Source organism: Manduca sexta, chromosome 9 (assembly GCF_014839805.1).
Source record: "Manduca sexta isolate Smith_Timp_Sample1 chromosome 9, JHU_Msex_v1.0, whole genome shotgun sequence".
In the NCBI taxonomy this organism is placed as follows: domain Eukaryota; kingdom Metazoa; phylum Arthropoda; class Insecta; order Lepidoptera; family Sphingidae; genus Manduca; species Manduca sexta.
This window is the reverse complement of record NC_051123.1, coordinates 4339994-4364500: the sequence shown is the minus strand read 5'-3', so window position 1 is coordinate 4364500 and position 24507 is coordinate 4339994. Positions and strand designations below refer to the sequence as shown.

The 24507-nt window shown below is 35.9% G+C and overlaps 2 protein-coding genes across 2 annotated transcripts; both read right to left on the bottom strand.

Moving 5' to 3' along the window:
* Window positions 1–32: 32 nt before the first annotated feature.
* On the bottom strand, window positions 33–9827 carry LOC115447463 (luciferin 4-monooxygenase). The gene is made up of 11 exons (XM_030174505.2): window positions 9701–9827; window positions 9275–9440; window positions 7662–7869; window positions 6605–6926; window positions 3236–3410; window positions 2524–2664; window positions 1623–1748; window positions 1309–1392; window positions 800–943; window positions 371–536; window positions 33–236 (listed from the first exon to the last, which is right to left on the bottom strand). The coding sequence occupies exons 1-11, from the start codon at window positions 9712–9714 to the stop codon at window positions 109–111; spliced, it is 1674 nt and encodes a 557-aa protein (XP_030030365.2). The 5' UTR covers window positions 9715–9827; the 3' UTR covers window positions 33–108.
* A 2784-nt stretch (window positions 9828–12611) lies between these two features.
* LOC119188827 (luciferin 4-monooxygenase-like) lies at window positions 12612–22894 on the bottom strand. Its single transcript, XM_037436839.1, has 11 exons — window positions 22657–22894; window positions 22142–22307; window positions 20264–20471; window positions 19032–19353; window positions 17350–17524; window positions 17090–17230; window positions 16849–16974; window positions 15292–15375; window positions 14814–14957; window positions 13108–13273; window positions 12612–12830 (listed from the first exon to the last, which is right to left on the bottom strand). The coding sequence occupies exons 1-11, from the start codon at window positions 22668–22670 to the stop codon at window positions 12703–12705; spliced, it is 1674 nt and encodes a 557-aa protein (XP_037292736.1). The 5' UTR covers window positions 22671–22894; the 3' UTR covers window positions 12612–12702.
* Window positions 22895–24507: the final 1613 nt, after the last annotated feature.

Sequence of the window (24507 nt, the reverse complement as noted above, 5' to 3'; positions counted from 1 at the left end):
TCAAAGGAGGAATTAATTATCAAACTACCACAGTGGTATCGGTATGTTAATATTATTTATTGTAATAAGTTTTGATGCGGGCGTTTATACACATTAACATTAATATTTTTATTCTCTCTTCGCGGTGAGGACTATTTCTTGTAGTTTCTGTCTGTGCAGTTTCGTAGTGGCGGTCAGAGGCAGCTCACTCATCACGATCACTCCGCCTCTTAGCTGTTTCGTATCTACTAATGTATCTGAAAGTAAGTAATAAATATTGGATATTAACACCTAAAATCTATCGGGTTTGTGTATTAATTCCCTCTTGTCACAAAGAAGACAGAATTCACTGATACAAGGTGAATAAAACATCAAAGTTTTTTCAACTTACTCTTGACTAAATCCTTAATTTGTTGCGGGACTATAGTGTGTCCCGGTTTAGGCACCACGCAAGCTACCGGCAAGTCTCCGCACTCGGGGTCTGGTATCCCCACCACCGCCACGTCCAACACGCTCGGATGCTGTCGGATCACACCTTCCACTTCCACTGGCGAGATCTATGAAAAAAGAACCTTTGGTTTTTGGCGATTTGTATTTACAACCTAACATTTTTTAACAAAAGCCAGTATTAATTAGATTATTGAGCGGTGATATCTTCGTTAAGTTTACAAAGTTATGTATTCAAGACACGTTTATATCTTTTTGAGGATGATGACCAGAATTTGGGAGACATATGTGAGATTTTAGATTTTGCTTCATCTGAGCTATTTACAGGCTCGCCCTCTATTTGCTTATGTGTATTTTATATCTTTCAACTTACTTGATGATTTTTGTACTTGAGCAACTGTTTAAGTCGGTCTACAAAGAAGAAGTTCCAATTCTCATCGGGGTAAAAGATGTCTCCTGTCTTCAACCACCCGTCTTCCAATGTCGCTGCCGTGGCTTCAGGGTTATTATAGTATCCCTAAAATTTTAAATCAAATCATTTATATCAAGGCACAAAAGCCTAAATATAAAGTCTTAGTACTGAGTCTAGAATTTGTATCCAACGTGTGCCCCTACTCCATTAAGCAGCCCGAATATACATGGCGAAAAGAAGATGCCCTTGTTGCAGGAATGCATCTCTTTGAGCATATAGGCTTGATTTGTATTTGTTTTGTTATCAAAGTATTTGTAGAGAAACAATGGATACTGGATAGTGTTCCTCTGTTGGAGAAGATCTTCAGCTAAGCAAGTAATAGGCTTGATTAGCCGTTATTGCTCCGACAGTTACGATTCAAACTTAATCAAGGTTTTAAAATAAATGGAATATCCACAAAAACCTCTTACCGAGAAGAGAACCGGACTCTGAAGTCTTAACTCCCCAGGAACGTTGGGTTCATGGATATCTTCACCCGTCAGAGGATCTATCAACTGAAAAACCAAGAAACAATTTCATACTCGGATAGAAGCAGTTGGATAAAGACCAACTTAAAGTATTAAAAATTTAATGATATTATATTTTTTTTAGCAGTATTATATTTCAATAATCGTTATTCGTTGTTTACATATACGTATGTCAATAACTAAAATGGTTTTGTCAATCGTTACTATACTGTTTTTGCATAAGGCCAAATATTAATTTATAAAATTATTATAGGTACCCTATACATGAACAATCCGCTGGGAATCCCACAAGAGCCAGCTGGAGTGTTGCCATGCTGAAATATCATCGTGGTAGACTCACTCATACCGTAAGCTGCAAAAACATCCGCTTTTGGAGTTATTTTCTGAAATGAGAATTAGTTTTCAATTTTATTTCCAGTAGTGGTCAAAATTCGAACGTCAAATTTTATATTTACTTATATCTAACACAATATATTATATATAAGTTTTATTCCTGCACTACTGTATGGACTTTTATTATGTCAAATCTCATATTATGTCTCTATGCGTGCAATGTGCTTTAAAAGGGCCAAGAAGTTTTTTTTCTACGTATTACTATTTCGTAGCACAAAATACGAGACTCGTAAGTCGATGTCGTTTAATTTTGACGTTTGTGATTAGTCGAAACACCAAATCGTCAGTCAAGTGCTAGTATCTCAACTAATCACAATGAAACTAAATGAAGACGTGTCGTGTTTTTTTTGGTAGATTTTAAGTACACGATACGCTGCCAATCCACGTCGAACTTATAAATAAAATAACATCAGTCCTGTGTTATATACTGTCCCACTGCTGCACGGGTCTCCTCTACTAATAAGAGGGATTAGGCCTTAGTCCACCACGCAAGCCTAGTGCGGATTGGTAGACTTCACACACCCTCAAAATTCCTATAGAGAACTCACGATGTTTTTCTTCACTGTTAAAGCAAGCAATAACTCACAAAGAATACACACATAACTTTAAAAAACTCAAAGGTGTATGGGCCCTTGGGATTTGAACCTGCGGACATTCTCTTGAAAGTCCGTTCCACAATCAACTAGGCTAGCACGCCAAACTTATTGCATAAAAATATTGTTGCAATATGACGTTTCGTTATTGTAGTAAACTGATTATAATTACCTTTACTTCTTCAATAAGATTTTTACTAACAGCACTTCCGCCAATTAGTATCGTTTCGAAGCAGGAAAAATCGCACTTCTCTCTATCACCAGGCGTTACAAGAGTTGTCATCATTGTTGGACTCAGAATCATATATGACGGCTGAAATTTAATAAAAAAAGACGAGTTTATAACCAATTGCAAGTTGTTCAGTTTCTAAGCAATTTAGCAAAACTCAACCTTATTGCCATAGTAGGACGACAATAAACGCATTCAGTAGGGATACGGGACGATATGCAATGGTCTGGTAAATTGGTATTACCACCTGCGTAGCATGTAATGAGCAAAGTAGCATAAATATACATCAAGGCAGAATGAACAAAACGGCATGGGGAGGGGCTAAAAGTTAAAATAATTCTATATTCAACACAAGTTGATAGGTTATATTTTTTACATTGTATTAATAAATGAAACCACATGCTCGTCTTCACCTCTGGTGACATTATACTAAAAATCATCCATGAATAACGAATATTATCATTAAAAATCCCATATTTGATTGATTGATTGATTATATTTGATTTATTTAACATTTTATAGTTTAGATCGAATATGGCCCTTTCAAGTAGATAAGTGTGGTTATCTTTAGTAACGTAATGTCAAAATGATCCTATATTGGTAATTATGTTATTAAGTGTTACTACATTTTTGTTTCCTAGAAGAATATACTCACTTTGTATTTATTGAAGAGAAAGTAAGCATGCTCCTGTGTTATCGGCAGGGAGGATTGAAGTCTAGTGAATTTAAAAACAGCTGATCCGACGAAGTTAAAAACTGCGGTCATCCATTGTAGTGGAGATACGATGACCACTAATCTTGTTGGAGTCGGAAATGTAGTAAATCTTTCCCTGAAAAAAAATTACATGCAATTACATTGTATCCCCACTGCACCTGATGGTGAGTAGAGTGGCGTCCAACAGAATGTCGACTGACGAGAGATGATTACCCCTTGACAGTCCACACAGTTATGCCGGTCTGTTGGAACCAGATATACACAGACTGCTCCCGGAATACAACAAACATACGTGGGCCACTATGGCGGGTTAATGCCTTGTGTACGGTGGTCGCTATCCGGGCGAATATAAAATATATTCTACCCCCAGCAAATTGTTGCTTTGTTGTACTATGGTTTATTATATTAAAAGTCACTTGTTTTAGTTATCAAAAATTAAAAATAGTGCTGCTAGCTACCCTACTGCAAAACAAAATCGAACATACGTTATAAAATGATGCTTGAAAAAGGTAATTTTTGGTCAAATAAATTCATACAACTTGATAGCTTTTACTACGCCTTATACATTAATAAGTTTTACCACGCCTTACTCATTAAATAATCGTTTTTACGAGCATGTAGTATTCATTAATGAACGTAAATATCACGATCTATATTATTTGTTACTACGTGTTACGTCGATAATTTTGTGCAGAATTTGTGAGAAATGTAACTAGTCATAGCTTAGCTTTGTTATCTACATATCAACAAAAAATCTAACTGCACGTTTAAAATTTCCTACATCTTATATATCCCATTTTGTAGTAATTAAAAACTATTCGTGAATTAATATTCACGAATAGTTTTTATAGAATAAGACTATTTTACGGATATTATCGCGGTTATTTATATAGTAATTGTCTCCCGTTTTGAAAACTTTACAGCCTTCGTGGTCACGGGGCGGACTAAGGCATTGGTCATCCGAAAAGTCAAAGTTACAATATCTATCTACATTTTAAAATTATACAATTATTAAATTTTATCTTTTGGTAGTCCGATCTACGTAGAATGAGCTCACAGTGTCTTAAAGTCTGGCAGACAGTCTTTTAGGTTCCGATTTCATTAAATGTAGAACTGGATTCTAGGCTTGTGCAAGCTTCCAACTACTTCTCTATTGAAATTCGGATATTTTTTTAATTTAAATAGCCTCGCGAATCATCCTAGGCAGGAATCGGTATTCGTGTATATCTTAACTTATCATAATGCAATTATGTTGTTGGTGATAATAGTTATTTTAGTATATATTACAGTGGTAAAAATTCTACTAAGTGATAACCATCATACGAAGTAAATGCCACTCCTCAGTTTATTACCGCTAAGCTACAGTTTACAACTGTTTTAATCGTAATTACTGATATTAAGAAAGCTATGATAACACGAGACGAGCTAGTGCAATACCGTTAAAACCTTTGCAATCCATAAACCCCCTCCTCGCCCCATTCTGGCCACGGCGGCTAATTTCAATGGAGATCAAACAGGTAGATAGGAGATATTATAGTGCACAATTGACAACATTTCATTTTTTCAACATACCAAAATGTTAATATTTTATGAAACTAGATCTAAAATGATGAGACCCATATTTTTCCTTTTTTCGAAATGCAGATATTTTCATTCATGATTTTCACTTTGAATTTTGTTTTATTCTAAAACGACGTAAGCTCCAAATGACGTTGCATATACGGCTTAAAACGCAATGACCTTTGCTTTGCAGTAAAAAAAAAAATGAAGTGACATTTTTTTTGTTTTTGTCTCTCTCGTTGAAAGTGACAGTTGTGACGTATCTATTGTAATATTGACATTTGACATTGACAAATGACGGTGTCTTAGTTTTTTAAAATAAATAATAAGGTGGACCAAGGAACCATTTCATTCAACCGTATATGTGACGTCATCAAGCATTTTTCGGTTTTTATTTTTTTCTCCGAAATTAAGTATTAAAAAAATATTAAAAATTCATAATCGAACTCAGAGTAGAAAAATTAAGAAACGGTATTTTTGTTTTAGGCACGTTTACATTTTGAAATGTTGTCAATTGTGTGCGCAATACAAAGGAGCACTTTCTGTTCCTTCACTCTTAAAGTGCGGTGAGACGGCATGACCGGAGAGAGATCAGGTGCAGGTGCAATGGCATTATTTGCTTTCTGAGGCGGGGGTACTCTCCCGACTTCACGCACCGCCAACTTCCTGACTCCCAGCTGCGACTGAGTAATTTAAGATGGAAAAACCCCATTCACAATTAATTTTGGCCTGAGCCGGGATTCGAACTCAGGACCTCAGCGCGATATTTGTACTCGTACCGCGTACACATTACAACTACGCCACCGAAGCAGTCGTTTAACTTCGTAATACCAAAGCTTAGATAGCATTGTTTCTTACACGAAGGTGGGAAGCTTATGTGACGAGCAAGTTGCTCCTTTCATCAATAGGTCGCATAAAAATTGTAAGAAATTTTAGTGTAACGTAAGAAATTTGTCATTAGTTTTAAAGCATCTCATTCAATATTCTGATCCTAAAATCTGCAATATCTTTCCTACAAGAGACAACGAACCTTAATGAATGTGGCTATTGTTTATATATTATTTTCTTTTCTATTTGAATAATTATAAATGTTATCGTAGTAGCGAGATATAACTGCTCACATTTCAATATATTTAATACGTAGTTTTAGTTGTAGGAACCTATTATGAAGACCTCAATTGATCATTTATAGTTATTAGCTACTATCTGTTGGTTCTTCTAAGATGTAATAAATAAAAAATATATTATTAAGGATAAAAGTATGTAGTAGTAGTGTATAAAAGTATGTAGGACAAGATTTTTTTTTGAGTTCTGCCGTGGTTATCACCGGGGGTACCCTGCGAACGGTGTACAAGCGATCCCCCGGCTTAGCAACCACGGCAGTCCCTAGGAAGATTTGGTGTACCCTACCGTTATCACTGAGGGTGCCAGCGGACGGTATGCTGGCGACCTACAACTACAATCCGATCACAGGGCCCGGGAGGAAGAAGGGAGGGGATAGAGAGAAGGAAGAGAAAAGGAAGAAGGAGCCCTCTCAGGATAGTTGGAAGGGAGAGGGAGGGGAAATGTTCGCGAACCCTTATAGGCCTCAAAGTGTATTTAGCAATCATGAGGTATACACACTGAACTGTGTGCCTAAGGTCGCGGCAAATGTGCCTCCATGCATGAGCGTGCATTTGGTGCGAAGACCAAGCGCACAAAAATTTGCTCGGGGGGGGGGGGGGATTGTAGGATAAATTAGATTCATACCATAGGTAGGGCATAGATATCGCGTAACTTCTGTATGTAGTGGCCGCCGATTTCGGCTTGCCTGTCGTCCCGCTTGTGTTAATTAAAAATATTATTGTAGAACTCGGCGCGAAGTCTGAGGCTCTGAAATCTTCAACGCTAACGTCGTTTCCATAGTTTTCTAGAAAGTCCGCGAAGTTAAGCACTTGATCGCCCTTATCAAAAGTTATAACTTCTGGTTTTACGTCCAATATTTTCGACGCTTCTAGAACGTCAGCAAGTCTTTCATTTTGACAGAATATAGCTTTTGGATTATCAATGTGAAAGATGTCTTGGAGTTCACCTGAAAGGAAACATTTAAAATACTTTTAACCGACTTTTTAAATAAGGAGGTTACTTGAATCGTTGTATTTACAATATATGCCTTTTTTCCCAAAAGGATAGGCAGAGGCGCAACTAGTGCACAATATTTTTGCCGAGTGTATCCTGTGATATAATAAAGGACGAATATATCGCCATAGCTGGTTCAAATTACAGTTTTCGAGCTGGTACTGATCAGAAATCAATATCAATTACCCCGATCCTCAGAGGCAGTCATAACTCTTACCGCAGGTACAATACAGCCACGCCTCCAAACCAATCATGATTATTTCAGGACCATCACCGACAAAATATAAAAATAAAATAAACATAAATCTACATATTATATGTATATATGGCAACATTTTCATTGCATTTATAAAAAGAAGGACACATTATTAGTGATATAAATTAATTATTATCAATACAATATATAATGCTTGTCTTTACTTACGAAATCTATACAGTTACATAACACAATCAGTCTTAGGTACTTATAAACTTGTTTTAGCGTAAATTGTGTTTTAACTAAGCATATCGTTGCGAACTTTTTATAATTAAGACTGATCATCTTAGGCACACCCTTGTTGAGGTATTGTTAACTTCATTATCTACATTTCTACATCAACAATATTATTTATTTATGATTATCTATTATCTTTCTTAAATATTGTAATATTTAGAATATTTAAAATGTTATACTTTTGGTTATACTTACTAACTTTTAACAATCTGTCAATTGGAGCAATAGTGATTCCAAGATATAGAGCTGCGTAGATTGGAATGGCCAAATCCAAATGGCTCGGTGCCATTAAGATCATGACGTCACCGGACTTAAGGCCCAGTTTTCTGAGCCCGTTAGCACATTGCACCGATCTCTTTAATACTGATCCGCAGTTTTCTGACTCTCCAGTCGCTCCGTCTATCTATAAGGAATAAAAGTTGAGTTGTAGCTAATTTCTGAGATTGTTCGACTCTGTTCTTTCGGGTTCTATTAGCGGCTTGGATAAAGGCGCTGCCCCAGCAAAACAGCGCGCTAACTATATTTTAGCTATTTATTCGAAATTTATAAAACACTAACTTTTGCTCGCGGCTTCGCCCACGTGAAGGAGTTTTCCGGAATAAAACTTTTTTCCGACTTACTTGAAATGTATCGTTATATTAGGACCAAATTACACATTACATTATGAATTCTAGCCTATATGTTATTTTGATGTAAAACCAATATTACTCTAAAGTTTCATCCAAATCCGTTCAGTAGTTTTTTCGTGAAAGAGGAACAAACATCTATACATCCATCCCCACAAACTTTCGCATTTATAATATTAGTAGGATATTATAGATAAAAAAATCAAACATTATATTAATGCAATAAATGTTATCTTGTTTCTACCAGTCTTATCTGTCTAACTTTGGTTGTTTAAAAATTTTATAATGGAGATATTTTTTCCTTAATTTTATTATAAGTCATTAAAATAGTTGATACCGGGCTCCGGCAGCATATCATTTTGATTTTCAACCAGCTATTAAATAGACAATTTAATGAATAATATATAGGTAATTTAAAATTTTCAAAAAGATTTTAAATTTGTTGTTTAGACTCGTAAACCTTGGCTTATTCCCGTATGTAATAACTTTTTTTTTTTAATCTTTATTTATTTCGGGGTTTTTATCCAGCTAGGATATGCCAACCCCATAGTACCTTATAACCTAAATATGGCTTATACACACATAAACAATATCTGTATGTAAATGAAATGAACCTTGACCGTAGCTACTGGATAATTGTTATTATTTGATATAATTTCCTGGCATGTAATAACTTGCACGCTGTCGCTGTAAGGAATGCATTGCTCTTCGTTTGCTCGAGGAGACATCTTAAATTGTATTATTTTCATTGAATTACGATTTCAAATAATTTAAAATTGAATAAGATTTCTATGGATTTTATAGGAGTACAATAAATAATATTAAAAAAAAACATATGTAGTAATAATGTAAATGGTGTAATCCTGTAATTGGCTGTATGTTTAGTTATTAATATATTTTAAATATAACACATGTGAAGAGCTGTTGGATTACCAAATAAAGAAAATAAAAAAATAAAAAATATAATGGTCTGCACATGGTATTACACGGAGAGAACAATTGAGTAAAACTAAAATCTTTTCTAGTGACAAATTCAAGACTTCTTTTAAATGTAATCGAACGCAGAGGTCGTTATAAAATTATAAAATTCACTATCTAACATTTTATTCTGCTTAGAATCAAAATGGAGTCTTGAATTGTACATAGTAGGTATACTGAGTACTGCCAATGAAAGTCACTTACTTGCAATACAAATTGTGGATCATCTTTAAGACTTTCCAGTATAATTTTTCCTACATGGTATCGGTCGTTGGATATTCCAGATTTTTCCACCAAGCGATGTGTTAATTCACTTATATACCAATGTGAAGCATCATTTACATGGCTCACTTTTGGTATGTTAACGCCGCTGAAAAAAATAGGCGAGGTTTTGTTTACATATAAAACGTACAACTATTGCACGAAGAAATGTGACGACTGCATGTTTTACGTGATGTATTTGCTGTTTTATTATAATTTAATAAATAAATTAAACAATAAAAATAATCTTTGGTTAAAATATAGACAAATTAGAGTATCTGTGGGTCTCGTTTATATCGTATACGACAATTTGCGAAAGAGTAATGCGCGGGCGGTGCAAAAATAATTTATAAATTTGGTACCAATTACCTGAATGTTGTCATCGTAAATTCAAGAAAGAAACAGTATTTCAACGTCTACACGGCTTGAATTTTAAAGACTGAATGCCAAAACTGACGAGGTTTGCATTGATAACAGAGAGTATGATGAAAGTAAATGTTATCTTTTAAGGAGATAATTAATTTAGTAGGCATGTGCATACGATAACAAAAAATAAACGGCTTATCGCTCTTTATTATGTTAAAAGTCCGGTAGAAAATTATCTACTAAAATAAATAATGTGTGGCTGATAGAAGCCATACAGTTTATTCATGTATGTATTAACTAATCTTGCTTATTTGTTTAAAATCAAATAAGTAAAACAAATCGTGGTTTAAGACTGTCGATCGGGACACAAAAAAAATTACTGCAAGTCATGCTAAAGTTGGTTCTCATTTGAATTTCTGCTCATCGAAGCATAGATTGCGGTACAGTCGCGTCTCTAAGCAAACGGAACGAAACAAAACTATACCAACAGCGCTAGTGATGTGATGCGTACTTAATTTTTTTATAATAATGATTTTTAATAAATTTATTGATTTATCGGGACAATTAGTGTCCCGATGAAGTATAAATCGGGACACATCCCCAGATATCTGAAAATCGGGACGCCCTACGCAAATCGGGAATCCTGGCTACACTAGTACATGGATTCGCGTTATGAATGATGGATTTGTAATCATCAGCTTACTATAATGAGTAATCATAAGGAGGAACGAAAGAAAAATAAAATTCTCGTTTTTTTTTACCGACTCAAAAGGTGGGAGGTTACCTATCTATTCCTCGTTTGTTTTTTTGTTCGTCACTGATATGTTTTACTCCATATTAAGATTTAAATGTTTCCTTATATTTATGCGAATACTAGACATCTAAATAAAACTATTTTTCGGATTTTCTAATCATAATCATCATTTCAGCCAGGATTTGTCCACTGCTGGACATAGGCCTCCCCCATTGAGCGCCACAGGATCGGTTCTGGACCGCCCTCATCCATCGGACTCCGGCGACCCTCACCAGGTCGTCGGTCCATCTCGACGATCTAATCTCGATCTCAATTTTCTCATTTTTTTTTTAAATCTTTATTTAAAGAGCTTGGTCGATATTTCGCGACTGTGTCGTTCCGAATTTTCTCATTGTTTTTTGTATTATGATTTTCTCCCGACGTTTCGAAAACTTTGTAGCCTTCATGGTCACGGCTTACTAAGCTGATGGTTCTCCGAAAAGTCGAAGTTACAATTATTGAAATGATGAATGTAATCGGTTAAGCCGTTTTCAAGTTATGACATGACCAATGGAAATAGAGATTAATTTTGATATACATAGATATTTAATTATTTCTCAAAATACCTACTCAAACAATGGCTGCCATCAAGGACATGTCTAATGTAAGAATTGAAAAAACTGGCTGCCATTCAAATTCCCAAAGGAAATTCAAAATGTCGGCCAGTTTTTTCAAATGTAACATTACATTTCTCTTTTGTGAAGAAGGGCCGGCCTAGACATTGATTATTACCTATACTCAAAATTAATAAATAAAACAGGTAATATTGTTCGGACACACACACTTGCGCAGTTATGTAAGTGCACGTGCGTAGTTGTGCAGGAACGCTGTGTCACACCATACCTCCCATACAAAAGCAACGTACACCTTTGTTTAATTAGTACGTCTTACGACTTGTTACTATTACCATCTAAGTACGCTACTGTGTATTAAACGTACTCTGGAGTTTTGAAATATACAATATATACAGTGCCGTCTTTGGAGTTTCATAATAGCTAGAGTTGTGACTCCCATACATTACCAGCAAAAACACAGCCAACTCTACAATATTTTAATATACAGTGATAAAATCAAGATATTAAATTGTCTTACGATATAAAATATATGCCACGGAGTTATAGTAATAGAGATAAGGGAGGTAATAAAAGGAAATAAATATAACAAGCACGATACAATAATTTATCGATAACCAAAATTCGTTCGCGCCTTTGATGGGCGTGAAAGCCCGTTTTAGTGCACTTTTCACCACTTATGTTTTCGAGATAAAATGTTAATTTAGTAGCTGCCAACGCCATATCTATTTCTGCCGCCAAGCGACATGAGGCATGCACTATTATGTCCGGTTTGAAAGACCGATAGTCAAAGTAATTAATAATAATATCAGCCCTGTATAATATATTTTGCCCACTGCTGAGCACGGGCCTCCTCTATTACTGAGAGGGATTAGGCCTTAGTCCACCATGCTGGCCTAGTGCGGATTGGTAGACTTCACACATCTTCGAAATTCCTATACTGAACTTCTCAGATGTGCAGGTTTCCTCACGATGTTTTCCTTCACCGTTAAACCGAACGATAAATTCACAAAGAATACATACATGATTTTTTAGAAAAGTCAGAGGTGTGTGCCCTTGGGATTTAAACCTGCGGATATTCGTCTTGGCAGTCTGTTCCACACCCAACTAGGCTATCGCCGCTTTTTCAAAGTAATTACTGGGCATTATAAGATAAAATCTTAGTGTCTTAATGCCTCAGGACGATGAGCGGAATGAACTGCCACGCAATAATTTGTAATTCAAAGTTCTGTATGGTGTTGCTGCTGTTTAGGTGGTCGTATCGCTTACTATCAGGCAAGGATATGCTTGTTTCGTCATTCAACTGCAATAAGAAAAGGAACATGTGCCAGCCGAAGCCACAGTCGTCGCAGTGCCGTCTATATAAATAAAGAAATATTTAATACAAAAGCAAATTAAAGAGATAAAAAAGTAACATGTATTGAGACATGGTTTACCTGTCAAAATTCATCCAAATCTGTTCGTGCACTTGAAATGTTTTTTACATCCAAACATTTTTTACACACTCTCACATTTAACATATTACTAATAATTAATAAGATAGAAGAAGTAAGATAATGTAAGCGTGTATTTAATTAATAAAGAAACGAAAACATTAGTTAGATAACATTAATTAAATTTATTTATAAATATACATAATTTTATTCTCTGTTCGCGGTGAGGACCATTTGATTAAGTTTCTGTCTGTGCAGTTTCGTAGTGGCGGTGAGAGGCAGCTCACTCATCACGACCACTCCGCCTCTCAGCTGCTTTGAATCGGCTAACGTGTCTGAAAAAAAAAATTGGTTTTAAAACCAAAACTATAACGAGCTGCACGAATTATAATTTGTTGATAATCTTATATACTTAAATGGTAAAAATCTTACATTGCTCCTGGTTCGGAATAGCCACTACAACAAATTTAATACAAATAAATACTTTCACGTGCAATCCACTATTACAACCCTCATTTATGCCAGTGATCTTTATTAATATAAAGTTGCAATGCTATGAAATACCTAAATTCCCTGGTGTTACGCTAAACAACAGAAGTTTCATAAATTTACTTTTGACTAAGTCCTTGATTTGTTGCGGGACTATAGTGTGTCCCGGTTTAGGCACCACGCAAGCTACCGGCAAGTCTCCGCACTCGGGGTCTGGTATCCCCACCACCGCCACGTCCAACACGCTCGGATGCTGTCGGATCACATCTTCCACTTCCACTGGCGAGATCTATGAAAAAAAATCTTTTTGTTTAACTTCCGGGATATTGTTACTTTGGATAATATTTATAATATCGAGAAAAGGGACTTAAATTTTATAAAACTTCAAAAGAATTTGACTAAAATTTCCTTTAATATTCTAGAACTATTAAAGAATTCGGACCAGAGATATGGGTTTTGTATTCATCTAGATAGGGCAGCAAAGTTAACCCGGCGAGCGTGTGGCGGGGTATGTCATACCCCCCATGTTAATTACTGGCGTATATTTTTTGTGCCTGACTTTCAAACTTATAGTCTCTTTGAGTAGCTGGAGTTACAGGGTTGCGGAAGGTAATAGTGGCGCGATCATAGTGTCGCGGCAACCTGCATTCGAGTTACACGCTTGCAAACTGAGTTCGGGTACGTGATACCCCGCCTCATAGCTGGTGTGACAAAAACTAAAATTACGCTTTTTTCTGCTATTTCAACTTATTTTCTTTGTTTAATTGTAGATTTTAATAGAAAATGGATGTTGAAAATAGAAAAAAACAACTTCGGTCCATGATAGAAGATGTACTTACTAGAACAGGGTTTCGCAAACTTTTATTTAGTGCGGACCACTAATGTCACCTTATGCGACCTTTTTGCGACCAAAGTCGTAATGTTTGGGCTGATGTTGTTCAGTTGGATTCTTAAATTTGTTTTTACTAGCAGTTTACTTCTGTATTTATTTTTTAGATATACAAGAGTGCAAAAGCGTGCACTTTATAGTTTTTCTTTTAACTTTTATTTTACTTGCGGATCCCCTGAGAGGGGGCCCACAGGCCCCCAGGGGTCCTATGTTTCGTGAAAATCAGGGCAAAGACACTAAATGGACCGATTTCATCCGTAACTTAGGCTTGGCTTTAGTTTACGAACACCTGAAGATGTGAAATGACAAAAAATATATATTCCGATTTATATACGTCAGAGAATTTCTTCCCAGATCAACGAATCACTTTCATCGACTCAAAATGTTCCTGGTCATTTTATTAGATGTAGAAATTACCCCAACAAAAATAATCATAAGACAAAATACTCATGAACAATGTTTTTTTGCAAAAACTGCACAGATTTTATCTCCAGTTCCTAAGATGTTCCTAAATTTTTTTGTGATTTTTTTTAGTTTATAAAGAAAATTATTTCATATTCTATCATACGATTAAGTTTTTTTTATCATAAAACTGGTTTTACTTTAGTTCCTTTTGGTTTTTAAGAGACTGAAAGTGTTTGTTTGAAATTCAAAGTGACTTATTTCCATCGAGGTAAAAAAAATAAAATTGTTAAAATGGCGCGATTGTTTTATTTCCAATGCGTTATGATGGTATTGTCTTATTATACCAAAAAATAAATGGTATAATACTTCTTCAGAAACAAGTTTTATAGCCAATTTTTTTAAGGGGTATGTCATACCCTGCCTCATACTCCTTGTTACATTTTTTCACCACACGCTCGCCGGGTTAAATATTTAGAAAACATTCATTATCGTCTTATAATGATTACTAATCAGAATTTTTCTATCTTTGACTTACTTGATGACTTTTGTACTTGAGCAATTGTTTCAGCCGGTCAACAAAAAAAAAGTTCCAATTCTCGTCTCTGTAGAAGAGGTCTCCTGTCTTCAACCACCCGTCTTCCATGGTCTCTGCTGTCGCTTCAGGATTATTGAAGTAACCCTGGAAATTGATTTCTAAGGAGGTATTTGCTATGCCATAAGGTAGGCTAATTAAAAAAATATATTATAGTTAGATTTAAATTTATTTCTTACTAAAATGATAGTATCATTAATATAATTTGTCTACCAATCCGCACTAGGCCAGCGTGGTGGCCTAAGGCCTAATCCCTCTGAGTAATAGAGGAGGCCCGTGCCCAACAGTAGGACAGTAAAAAATACAGGGCAGATATTATTATTAACATAATTTGTGCGTCGTGGTTTGATGTCGTATTTGAAAAATTTGTAATCTCAAGTTTCAATAACGTCCTTTAGTTCCTTTACACAAAAAATCTTACCGCAAAAAGAACCGGACTCTGAAGTCTCAACTCCCCAGGAACGTTAGGCTCATGTATATCTTCACCAGTTAGAGGATCTACCAACTGAAATGCCAACAAACAATGTTACACAAAGCAACACAGTTGTAGCTCGTCGAGGACTACGAAACATATATTTCCTTTCTTACATTCATTTTATATATTTTTTCATTGAAGCCTATGAGGGCTCGTGAATATTTCTCTTTCTACGCCTACCCTAAAGGAGTTCTCATTCCTCCTCCTTTCATCCTTTCACTTTTTCTTCCCTCAATTCCCTTCCAACTTTCCTCCCGGCCTCTGGAGTCGCTAAGGCAGTGGGTTCTAGTTTGCCGTTTTCAAGTTTTCTCCTAGACTGCAGGGATGCCTACTATACAAAAAAACTTGCAAGATATTACAGAAACTTGTTAAGTACGCTTTATTCATAGTATAATGTTAATCATTAAAAAAAGATGTGCCCTACTACGTTTACCATATTTATACCGGACTGCCTTACAATCTAAGCTTGATACTATGCACTCGATCACTTGCTGACCCCGAAGACCCTCGTCAACTCGTAATGGTAAGTTATTCGTCATTTGTGATGTAACATGCATAGTCAGGCCAATCATATTTTTTTAATATGTGCACAGCAAAGTGACTTCGTTGCACATAATGCTAACTGGAGTGGGATCAAATAAAATGTTGAGTGACGAGAGGTGATTACTCCTCGGCAGTCGATACAACTATGGTCACCTGTTGGAACCGGGCATGCATAGACTGATCTCAGAACGCGACACACGGGTTTTAACACCTTGTGTAGGGTGGATGTAAAATATTTTATCCCACCACCAATATCATTACATTGTTATTTAGTAGTATGAAAAATATCAAAATCGGTTTTTGTGTAGCTGAAGTAAAAAGGTCGCAAATATACGTTTATGGATAAGTTTATTATTGGTCAATAATTTAAATCCTAAGAGAAATGTTACTAAGTATCAGTGGCGAAGCGTGTTATTTGCCTTAAGGAAACCCGACACAAATATATAGGTAATAATACATATAGCGGCGGTAGCCTAGTTGGGTGTGGAACGGACTGCCAAGACGAATGTCCGCAGGTTCAAATCCCAAGGGCACACACCTCTGACTTTTCTAAAAAATCATGTGTGTATTTGTGAATTTATCGTTCGCTTTAACGGTGAAGGAAAACATCGTGAGGAAACCTGCACATCTAAGAAGTCCTCTATAGGAATTTCGAAGGTGTGTGAAGTCTACCAATCCGCACTAGGCCAGCGTGGTGGACTAAGGCCTAATCCCTCTGAGTAGTAGAGGAGGCCCGTGCTCATCAGTGGGCAAGTATATAATACAGGGCTGGTATTATTATTATTTATTATTAATATATATATGTGGTCTGCAAATCGTTCTATTGATAATTAGATTTTACATAAATTACGCAAGACGGCAGGAATCGGGTTATATACACCCTTGCCACTGCTACGTATAGTGTATTGTGTATTATGCGGGTAGAACGCCTCGAAATACAAGTAAAAATAATGTAGGTACCCTGTATTGGAACGATCCGCTGGGCATCCCGCAAGAACCAGGCGGAGTGTTGCCATGTTGGAATATCATTGTAGTACATTCACTCATACCGTAAGCTGAAAACACATCTGCTTTTGGTACTAATTTCTGAAAGAAGATTTTTTAGTAAATATTTCAAAAATGCAACTCGATATTTCTAAAATATCAAATCATAAACACTAAAATAGTTTTTATAGCTCCTACTGGACAAGGTGATAATTACCTTAACTTCTTCAATAAGAGTTTTGCTAACAGCACTTCCACCAATTAGTATCGTTTCGAAACATGAGAAATCGCATGTCTCTCTATCATCAGATTTTATGAGAGTTGTCATCATAGTTGGACTCGAAATGATGAATGATGGCTGAAAACAAAATATCTTGTTTATATAATCCACAGCATTTAGCCGACCAAAGGTATAAATTATTGAAGCGTACGCGCAGACTTAGGCCTCATCCAAAACAAAGGCCAAAAAGTACATACCCTGTATTTATTGAACAAAAAGTAAGCGTGTTGTTGTGTCACTGGCAGAGATGATTGTAGTCTAGCAAATTTTAAAACTGCTGAAGCTAGAAAGATCGTGATCGCAGTCAGCCATTGAAGTGGAGATAAAATGACCACCAGTTTTGTTGGATTTGGAAATGTAGTAAATCTTTCCCTGGAAAAAGTATTGAACGTTGTACTAGATCAGACAAGTATGATATTGGTACAATTTCGAATCACAGGAAGCGATTGATTCTAAGTTACTGCTAAACCTGTCATTCTTTTACATAGACAACACATCCTGAAGTGCAAATTTCCTATGCTTAATTTTATACGTAATACAAAATAATACGAAAAAGTCATTTTTCTGTAAAGTCACCTTAAAAATTGGTTGAAAAATGCAGTAGTTATTTGTATTTGAAATAGGTACTGTTATGTGCAAAAGTGGGAGCGTGGTGAAGTTATCGCGCTATCTCTTTTTCTCACGCACGTAGCGTGATGGCCAGTGACGCTGGATGACGTCACAGTTTGCCATTACTGTTATTGGACAGCTACATTTTCCACCAAATTCCAAAGCATTATGACGTATGTCTTATGGTGTGGATTATGAAAATTCTTTTTCCGTTAGTTTTTCGATAATATTTATTTTTAATAAATATATTTAAAATATAGTCAACTACTCTATATTGTAAAGTACGACAATTCGTTGATAACTTAATTCATTTTAGCTGGGTTTAATAGAAATTTAGATTCAACGGTCGTACCTCAATTCGCAATTACCACATTATACCTATATAGTAAACATACTGTAGTAGAGATAGGTAGATCACTAGATTGTGCAACCAGGTAAAAGTGCGCGGGCATTGTTGCCATCAGAAACTGCTGGCATAATGATGTTTATTTCTTTACTTACATCGTGATGAACCTTAGCTCTGATAAAATCTTCGGTTTAATAGTTGCGCTGGTAACATATAACGTGTAGTATGACGTTTTTTTATATATTTGTGTGTAGTTACGTTAACGCATTACTACCCATAGCAATACAAAGCATTATTACAATACTTTACGGACCTTGTAAATAAAAAAACCGAGAAAGTGCGAGTTGGACTGGTGCACCGAGGGTTCTGTAGAAGCTTGTGGGTAAGGTATCAAACTTAACTTAAATATAATGAGTCCTTTTCATGTAAGAAACCCTAAGAATAATATTTTAAAAAGATTTTTATTTAATTTCTGTCTAGTTGCAAGAATATTATAGCTAATACTATCAGTGGGCTTTATCATAACATTTAAGGAGACGAGCGCAGCTCAATGTTTTGTAATGTATGGTTCGTGTTACCATTAAGCGAGGGACTTCCTTTTTTCGTCAGAACTTTTATAAAAATTGTGAAGAATATATTCAAGGAAAGAAATAAATTCATATATTTTTTTATATGGACACGTAAAGGTGACGACCACTGCACCTGATGGTAAGTGGAGTAGTTCAATAAACTGATGAGAAATTATTGATGACACCTCGACAGTCGACACAATTATGCCGGCCTATTGGAACTGCATACACACAGGCTGATCCCGGAACATACTTACGTGGGCCAATGTGGCGGATTTTAACACCTTGTGTACCGTGGTCGCTATCCGGGCGGATATAAAATATATCCTACCACCAGCAAATAGCAAATTCTTACCATATGCAGGGCATGGATATAGCAAAACTTCTGTGTGTAACTGCAGCCGATTTCGGTTTGCCAGTCGTACCGCTTGTGTTTATTAATAATGCTATTGTTGTGCTCGGCGCGAAATCTGAGGCTCTGAAATCTTCAATACTGACGTCGTTTCCATAGCTTTCTAGAAAGTCTGCAAAGCTCAGCACTTGATCACCATTATCGAAAGTAATAACTTCAGGTTTTACGACAGAATTTTTAGAAGCTTCCAAAACATCAGAAAGTCTTTCGTTTTGACAGAAAATAATTTTCGGATTATCAACGTGGAAGACGTCTTCGAGTTCGCCTGAAATAAAGAAAATACTTTCAAAAGACTTTAATAGAGGAGTATTTTACTCAATTACACGTATTTTTTAAATTAAAATCTTTGTTTATATTAACCAACAAAATCATGCTACATTGCTTTGTTCTTATTCAGACTTTAAAACAGAAATAATATAGTGTGTATATTTTTGTTCCAAAAAGAGGCTGTATATTTCAATCACAGTTCTTCAACCTTATGTTGCTTACCGCCCATTTTGAGAATATGTGTTTTCCTAGAGTCCCCCATCTTTTATGCACATTTGATAACAATAACAAGAAATAAATATTAATTTTTACTTTAGTATAGTACGCGGTAAAAGTGTAGTTTTTTGCATTTTTGAAACTGTATACCCACGTCACTCTACGCTATCTCAATGCCCCGTTATTTCCTCTAGGTTGTCAACTACTCCTCCCCCCTTGAAATTCTCAAATGGAGGGCCGTTACCGTCCACGTAGAGAACCTATGATCTAAATCCATTACATAATTTGTAAAATTCAAAGAGAGATTAAATTTATCACCTTTAAGATTTTTAAATTACGAAGTGAAGTACGGCACAGTCATAAAGAATGACATGAGAATGTGTAAAATGAAGTTAGATGCAATTAAAACTCAAAATATCATCCGTCAAGTCATTTTCTTTTTCTAAGATTCTGATTGGTCCACAAGCTAGCAAGGACGTTATTTCTTTCTCAGAATAATAACTTACAGCTTAATTATTGTTGTAGAAGCGAGCTATAGCATCATAGTAACTGTTTTTTTTTATAAGGATACAGAATAATAATCTAATATTTCTTTTGGGTAAGTAGTTTAGTCTAGAACTACGCAATTTATGACTGAGTTTAACAGCAAAAATTTTACCTTTCCAAGAGAATGTTAGGAAACTTGTACTTACTAACTCTTAATAACCTGTCGATTGGGGCAATAGTAATTCCAAGATACAGAGCTGCGTAGAAGGGAATGGCCAAGTCCAAATGGTTTGGTGCCATTAGAATCATGACGTCACCGGTTTTAAGACCTAGCTTTCTGAGTCCGTTAGCACATTGCACCGATCTCTTTAATACTGATCTGAAGGTTTCTGACTCTCCCGTACCGCCGTCTATCTGAACAGAAATACGGAATGAAAGTTATCTTGTGGCTGAATTCATTGTTGTATTTGGAGATCGATTCTGTCTTGCCTTAAGGAAAATAGTTGCTTTGGACGGCGTTCATAGTTGTAATAATAATAATATCAGCCCTGTATTATATACTTGCCCACTGCTGAGCACGGGCCTCCCTTACTACTGAGAGGGATTAGGCATTAGTCCACCACGCTGACCTAGTGCGGATTGGTAGACTTCACACACCTTCGAAATTCCTATAGAGAACTTCTCAGATGTGCAGGTTTCCTCACGATGTTTTCCTTCACCGTTAAAGCGAACGATAAATTCACAAAGAATACACACATGATTTTTTAGAAAAGTCAGAGGTGTGCCCTTGGGATTTGAACCTGCGGACATTCGTCTTGGCAGTCCGTTCGACACCCAACTAGGCTATTATCGCTTCATAATTGTACCTGGTACATTTTATGGTAATTATTGTATGGAACGTGAGATAGTCGACGAAATTTGGATGACGACCTGTGCCAACCACGGAAAAGGTCTGATGCCATGTTTGTAACGTTTTCTTAACTAAATATGAGTGGCGAAAGGTGAAATTTTCTTATAGGGAACCCGACATAACATATAGGTACTGGTGTGCATGAATATTGTTTGCAAATCGTTCTAATGATAATTAGATTCTATATAAATCGAAGTCGGCAGAGATCGGGTTATATGGACCCAACACCAGTGCTAAATACATATTTTATAAACCGATTTGACCTGCACTTTATTTGTGTTGATGCATTGTTATAAAGCGACGATAATGAGGTCTCAGTGTATAAATAAACTCAAGGTCGAAAATTTTATAAATATTTACCGATGTTCCAAAACCGTTCAGATGATAAACTTCAGACGCACGTTAACAAAACGCGTGTTTACCACTACACGTAGTTTGTACACATTTTGATATGAAATGAAGTTCAATAATTTATTTGAACTTGTAAAATGTTAGGCATTATTGAGATTTAGTCAATATTAACTCGACTAGTTCGGAAAGCAGTTCTTACCAGAGAACGGGCAAGAAACTCTGGTGTAGCTCTTTTTTAAATCAGTTTAAGGTATAAACTACAGTGTATACATACAACCAGTTTTTTTGTATTGTTGTTTAGATCAGTTCATTCATATATATACTCGCAAAATCTTTACATATTATAAAACAAAATCCCCTTTTCTGTCTTTATGTGATGGATTGTCTCAAAATTTATTAAAGGTATTTTATGAAATTTAGTACGGAGATAATTTAAGACTCTGGGAAGGTTATAGGCTACTTTCTATCCCGGGAAACTATATATCCATATATTTTATCCTAGAAAATCCTACACGAAGGCGAAGCAAGCAGAGCGAACAAAAGCTAGTAGGTTATAAATAAACATTAAATTCCTATAAGAGTGCACAAAGATCTTATGTACACATTCCAACGCATTTTGCGCGCAAATAAGAGTATATGTATTTTAATATAGTTATATATTGTAATTATTAACTTAATTAGTGTAATTGTTTTATCCGTTCTAATAGAAATAAATAAATAAAAATGTAGTTAACACTCGTTTAATGTTTGCCATCTGAACGGGTTTTACGCTGACTTCGAAAACAAAACACAAACTCAATTATACAATATGAAAATCACTTACTTGAGATAGTAATTGTGGGTCATCTTTAAGACTTTGCAGTATGATCTTTCCTAGATGATATCGGTCGTTGGATATTCCAGATTTTTCTACTACACGATGTGTTAAATCACTTAAATACCAATGTACGGCATCATTTGCGTGACTTGTTTTTGGTATGTTACTGCCTCTGAAATAGTAATTATTGGTATTAGCAGAGGTCTTGTGGCATTGGTAGGTAGTTCTACGATAAGTGAATGCAGGCGCTTATACAAGGTTTGTTTTTTGTAAAAATGCAAGTACGTTAAGAAATTTCACTTCACTCCAATCTATTTACCATCAGGTGCAGTGGATTCCCTTTACTGTGCTAGTGTAAAAAATAAAAAAATATTGTGATGGCACAAAATAATGTTAAGTAAATAAGCTAACAATAATGAAACGAATTACTTTTTTGTGGTTTTAAAAAGTTTATAAATTTATTTTGCGTCTAAATCAATTATAGTGCACTCGTTTAAATATACGAAAACCAAAATAAATACCTGAATCCAGTCATCGTTTAAAAAATAATTATTTTTCTACTCGTGTTCACAGCACCAACTTTAGATAAAGACTGTCTGTTTGTTGTTCTTTGACAACATACAGTACCGTTTACATAAAAGTTATCTTAGGACATAATTGAGTACCGACGTGCAAGTTATGACATGGAGTTTGTAATCTTTAGTGGGTTGGATGTCCGATAGGTATAATAATAATAATAATAATAATATCAGCCCTGTATTGTATACTTGCCCACTGCTGAGCACGGGCCTCCTCTACTACTGAGAGGGATTAGGCCTTAGTTCACCACGCTAGCCTAGTGCGGGTTGGTAGACTTCACACACCTTCGAAATTCCTGTAGAGAACTTCTCAGATGTGCAGGTTTCCTCACGATGTTTTCCTTCACCGTTAAAGCGAACGATAAATTCACAAAGAATACACACATGATTTTAGAAAAGTCAGAGGTGTGTGCCCTTGGGATTTGAACCTGCGGACATTCGTCTTGGCAGTCCGTTCCACACCCAACTAGGCTATCGCCGCTTCCGATAGGTATGATTTTTAATAAAATAAATAGCTTTATTTGCGGTCATAGCGAAAATGCGTCTGTGCAGTCGTTAACGCTAATAAAAACCAGAAATAAATTATGGTAATGATAATACCTATCGATAAGTCTATTGCTATGTTATTTTGCTGGTAGTAGGATGTATTTAATATCCGCTCGGATAGCGACCAACGTAAGGTATTAAAACCCGCCATAGTGACCCACGTAAGTTTGTCGCGTTCCGGGATCAGCCTGTGTATCCGGTTCCAACAGGCCGGCATAATTGCGTCGTCTGCCAAGGGTTAATCATCTCTCATCAGTCGATATTCTGTTAGACACCATTACACAAACCATCAGGTGCAGAGGGGTCAATTTGCCGTGAACAAAAACTCTGACAAATTACGTTAGCGTTTACGATTGTAGAAGGATATGTTGGCTACATACAACGTAACGCTCAGGGGGCTTATTCTCTATCCCGCACGTTATTTTAACAGTGCGTAACAAGCTCGTAACACAACACATCATGTTTAGGACTATAGAAATTTGGCTTACAGAATACCATTCCACGCACATTTCTCAAAGATAACATGACTCGGCCGCGTTACGCGTTTACACTATCATACAGAATAAGGGCCCAGCACTGATTACGCTAGAAGCCTACACGGAAATTGTAATGAAAATTACGTTGATCAATGCCGGAAATTAAATGATTAATTATAGCACACATAATATACACTATAATATAATAATAATTATAATAACAGCCCTGTATTATATACTGTCCTACTGTTGGGCACGGGCCTCCTCTACTACTGAGGGGAATTAGGCCTTAGTCCACCACACTGGCCTAGTGCGGATTGGTAGACTTCACACACCTTCGAAATTCCTATAGAGAATTTCTCAGGTGTGCAGGTTTCTTCACGATCTATTTATTCCTTCACCGTTAAAGCAAGCGATAATTCACAAACAATACACAAATATTTTTTTTAGAAAAGTCAGAGGTGTGTGCCCTTGGATTTTGAACCTGCGGAAGTCCGTTCCACAACCAACTAGGCTATCGCCACTATAATAATTCATAGACATTATGTATTTTACTTTTTTAAAACAGTTATTTTATATTCACAAAGTTTTTTTATGTTTCAAAACGCTTTAGAATCGCACATCCCGCAATATGTACGGAGAATATTTTTTGAAATTTTTGGCTTTAAAAGTACTCAAACATTTAATAGCTCTATAGAGTCTTTGATCCGTATAAGGAATAGAAGCGGTTATCATGAAAAAAGCAGTTATATCAATTGCCCAATTTCTTGCC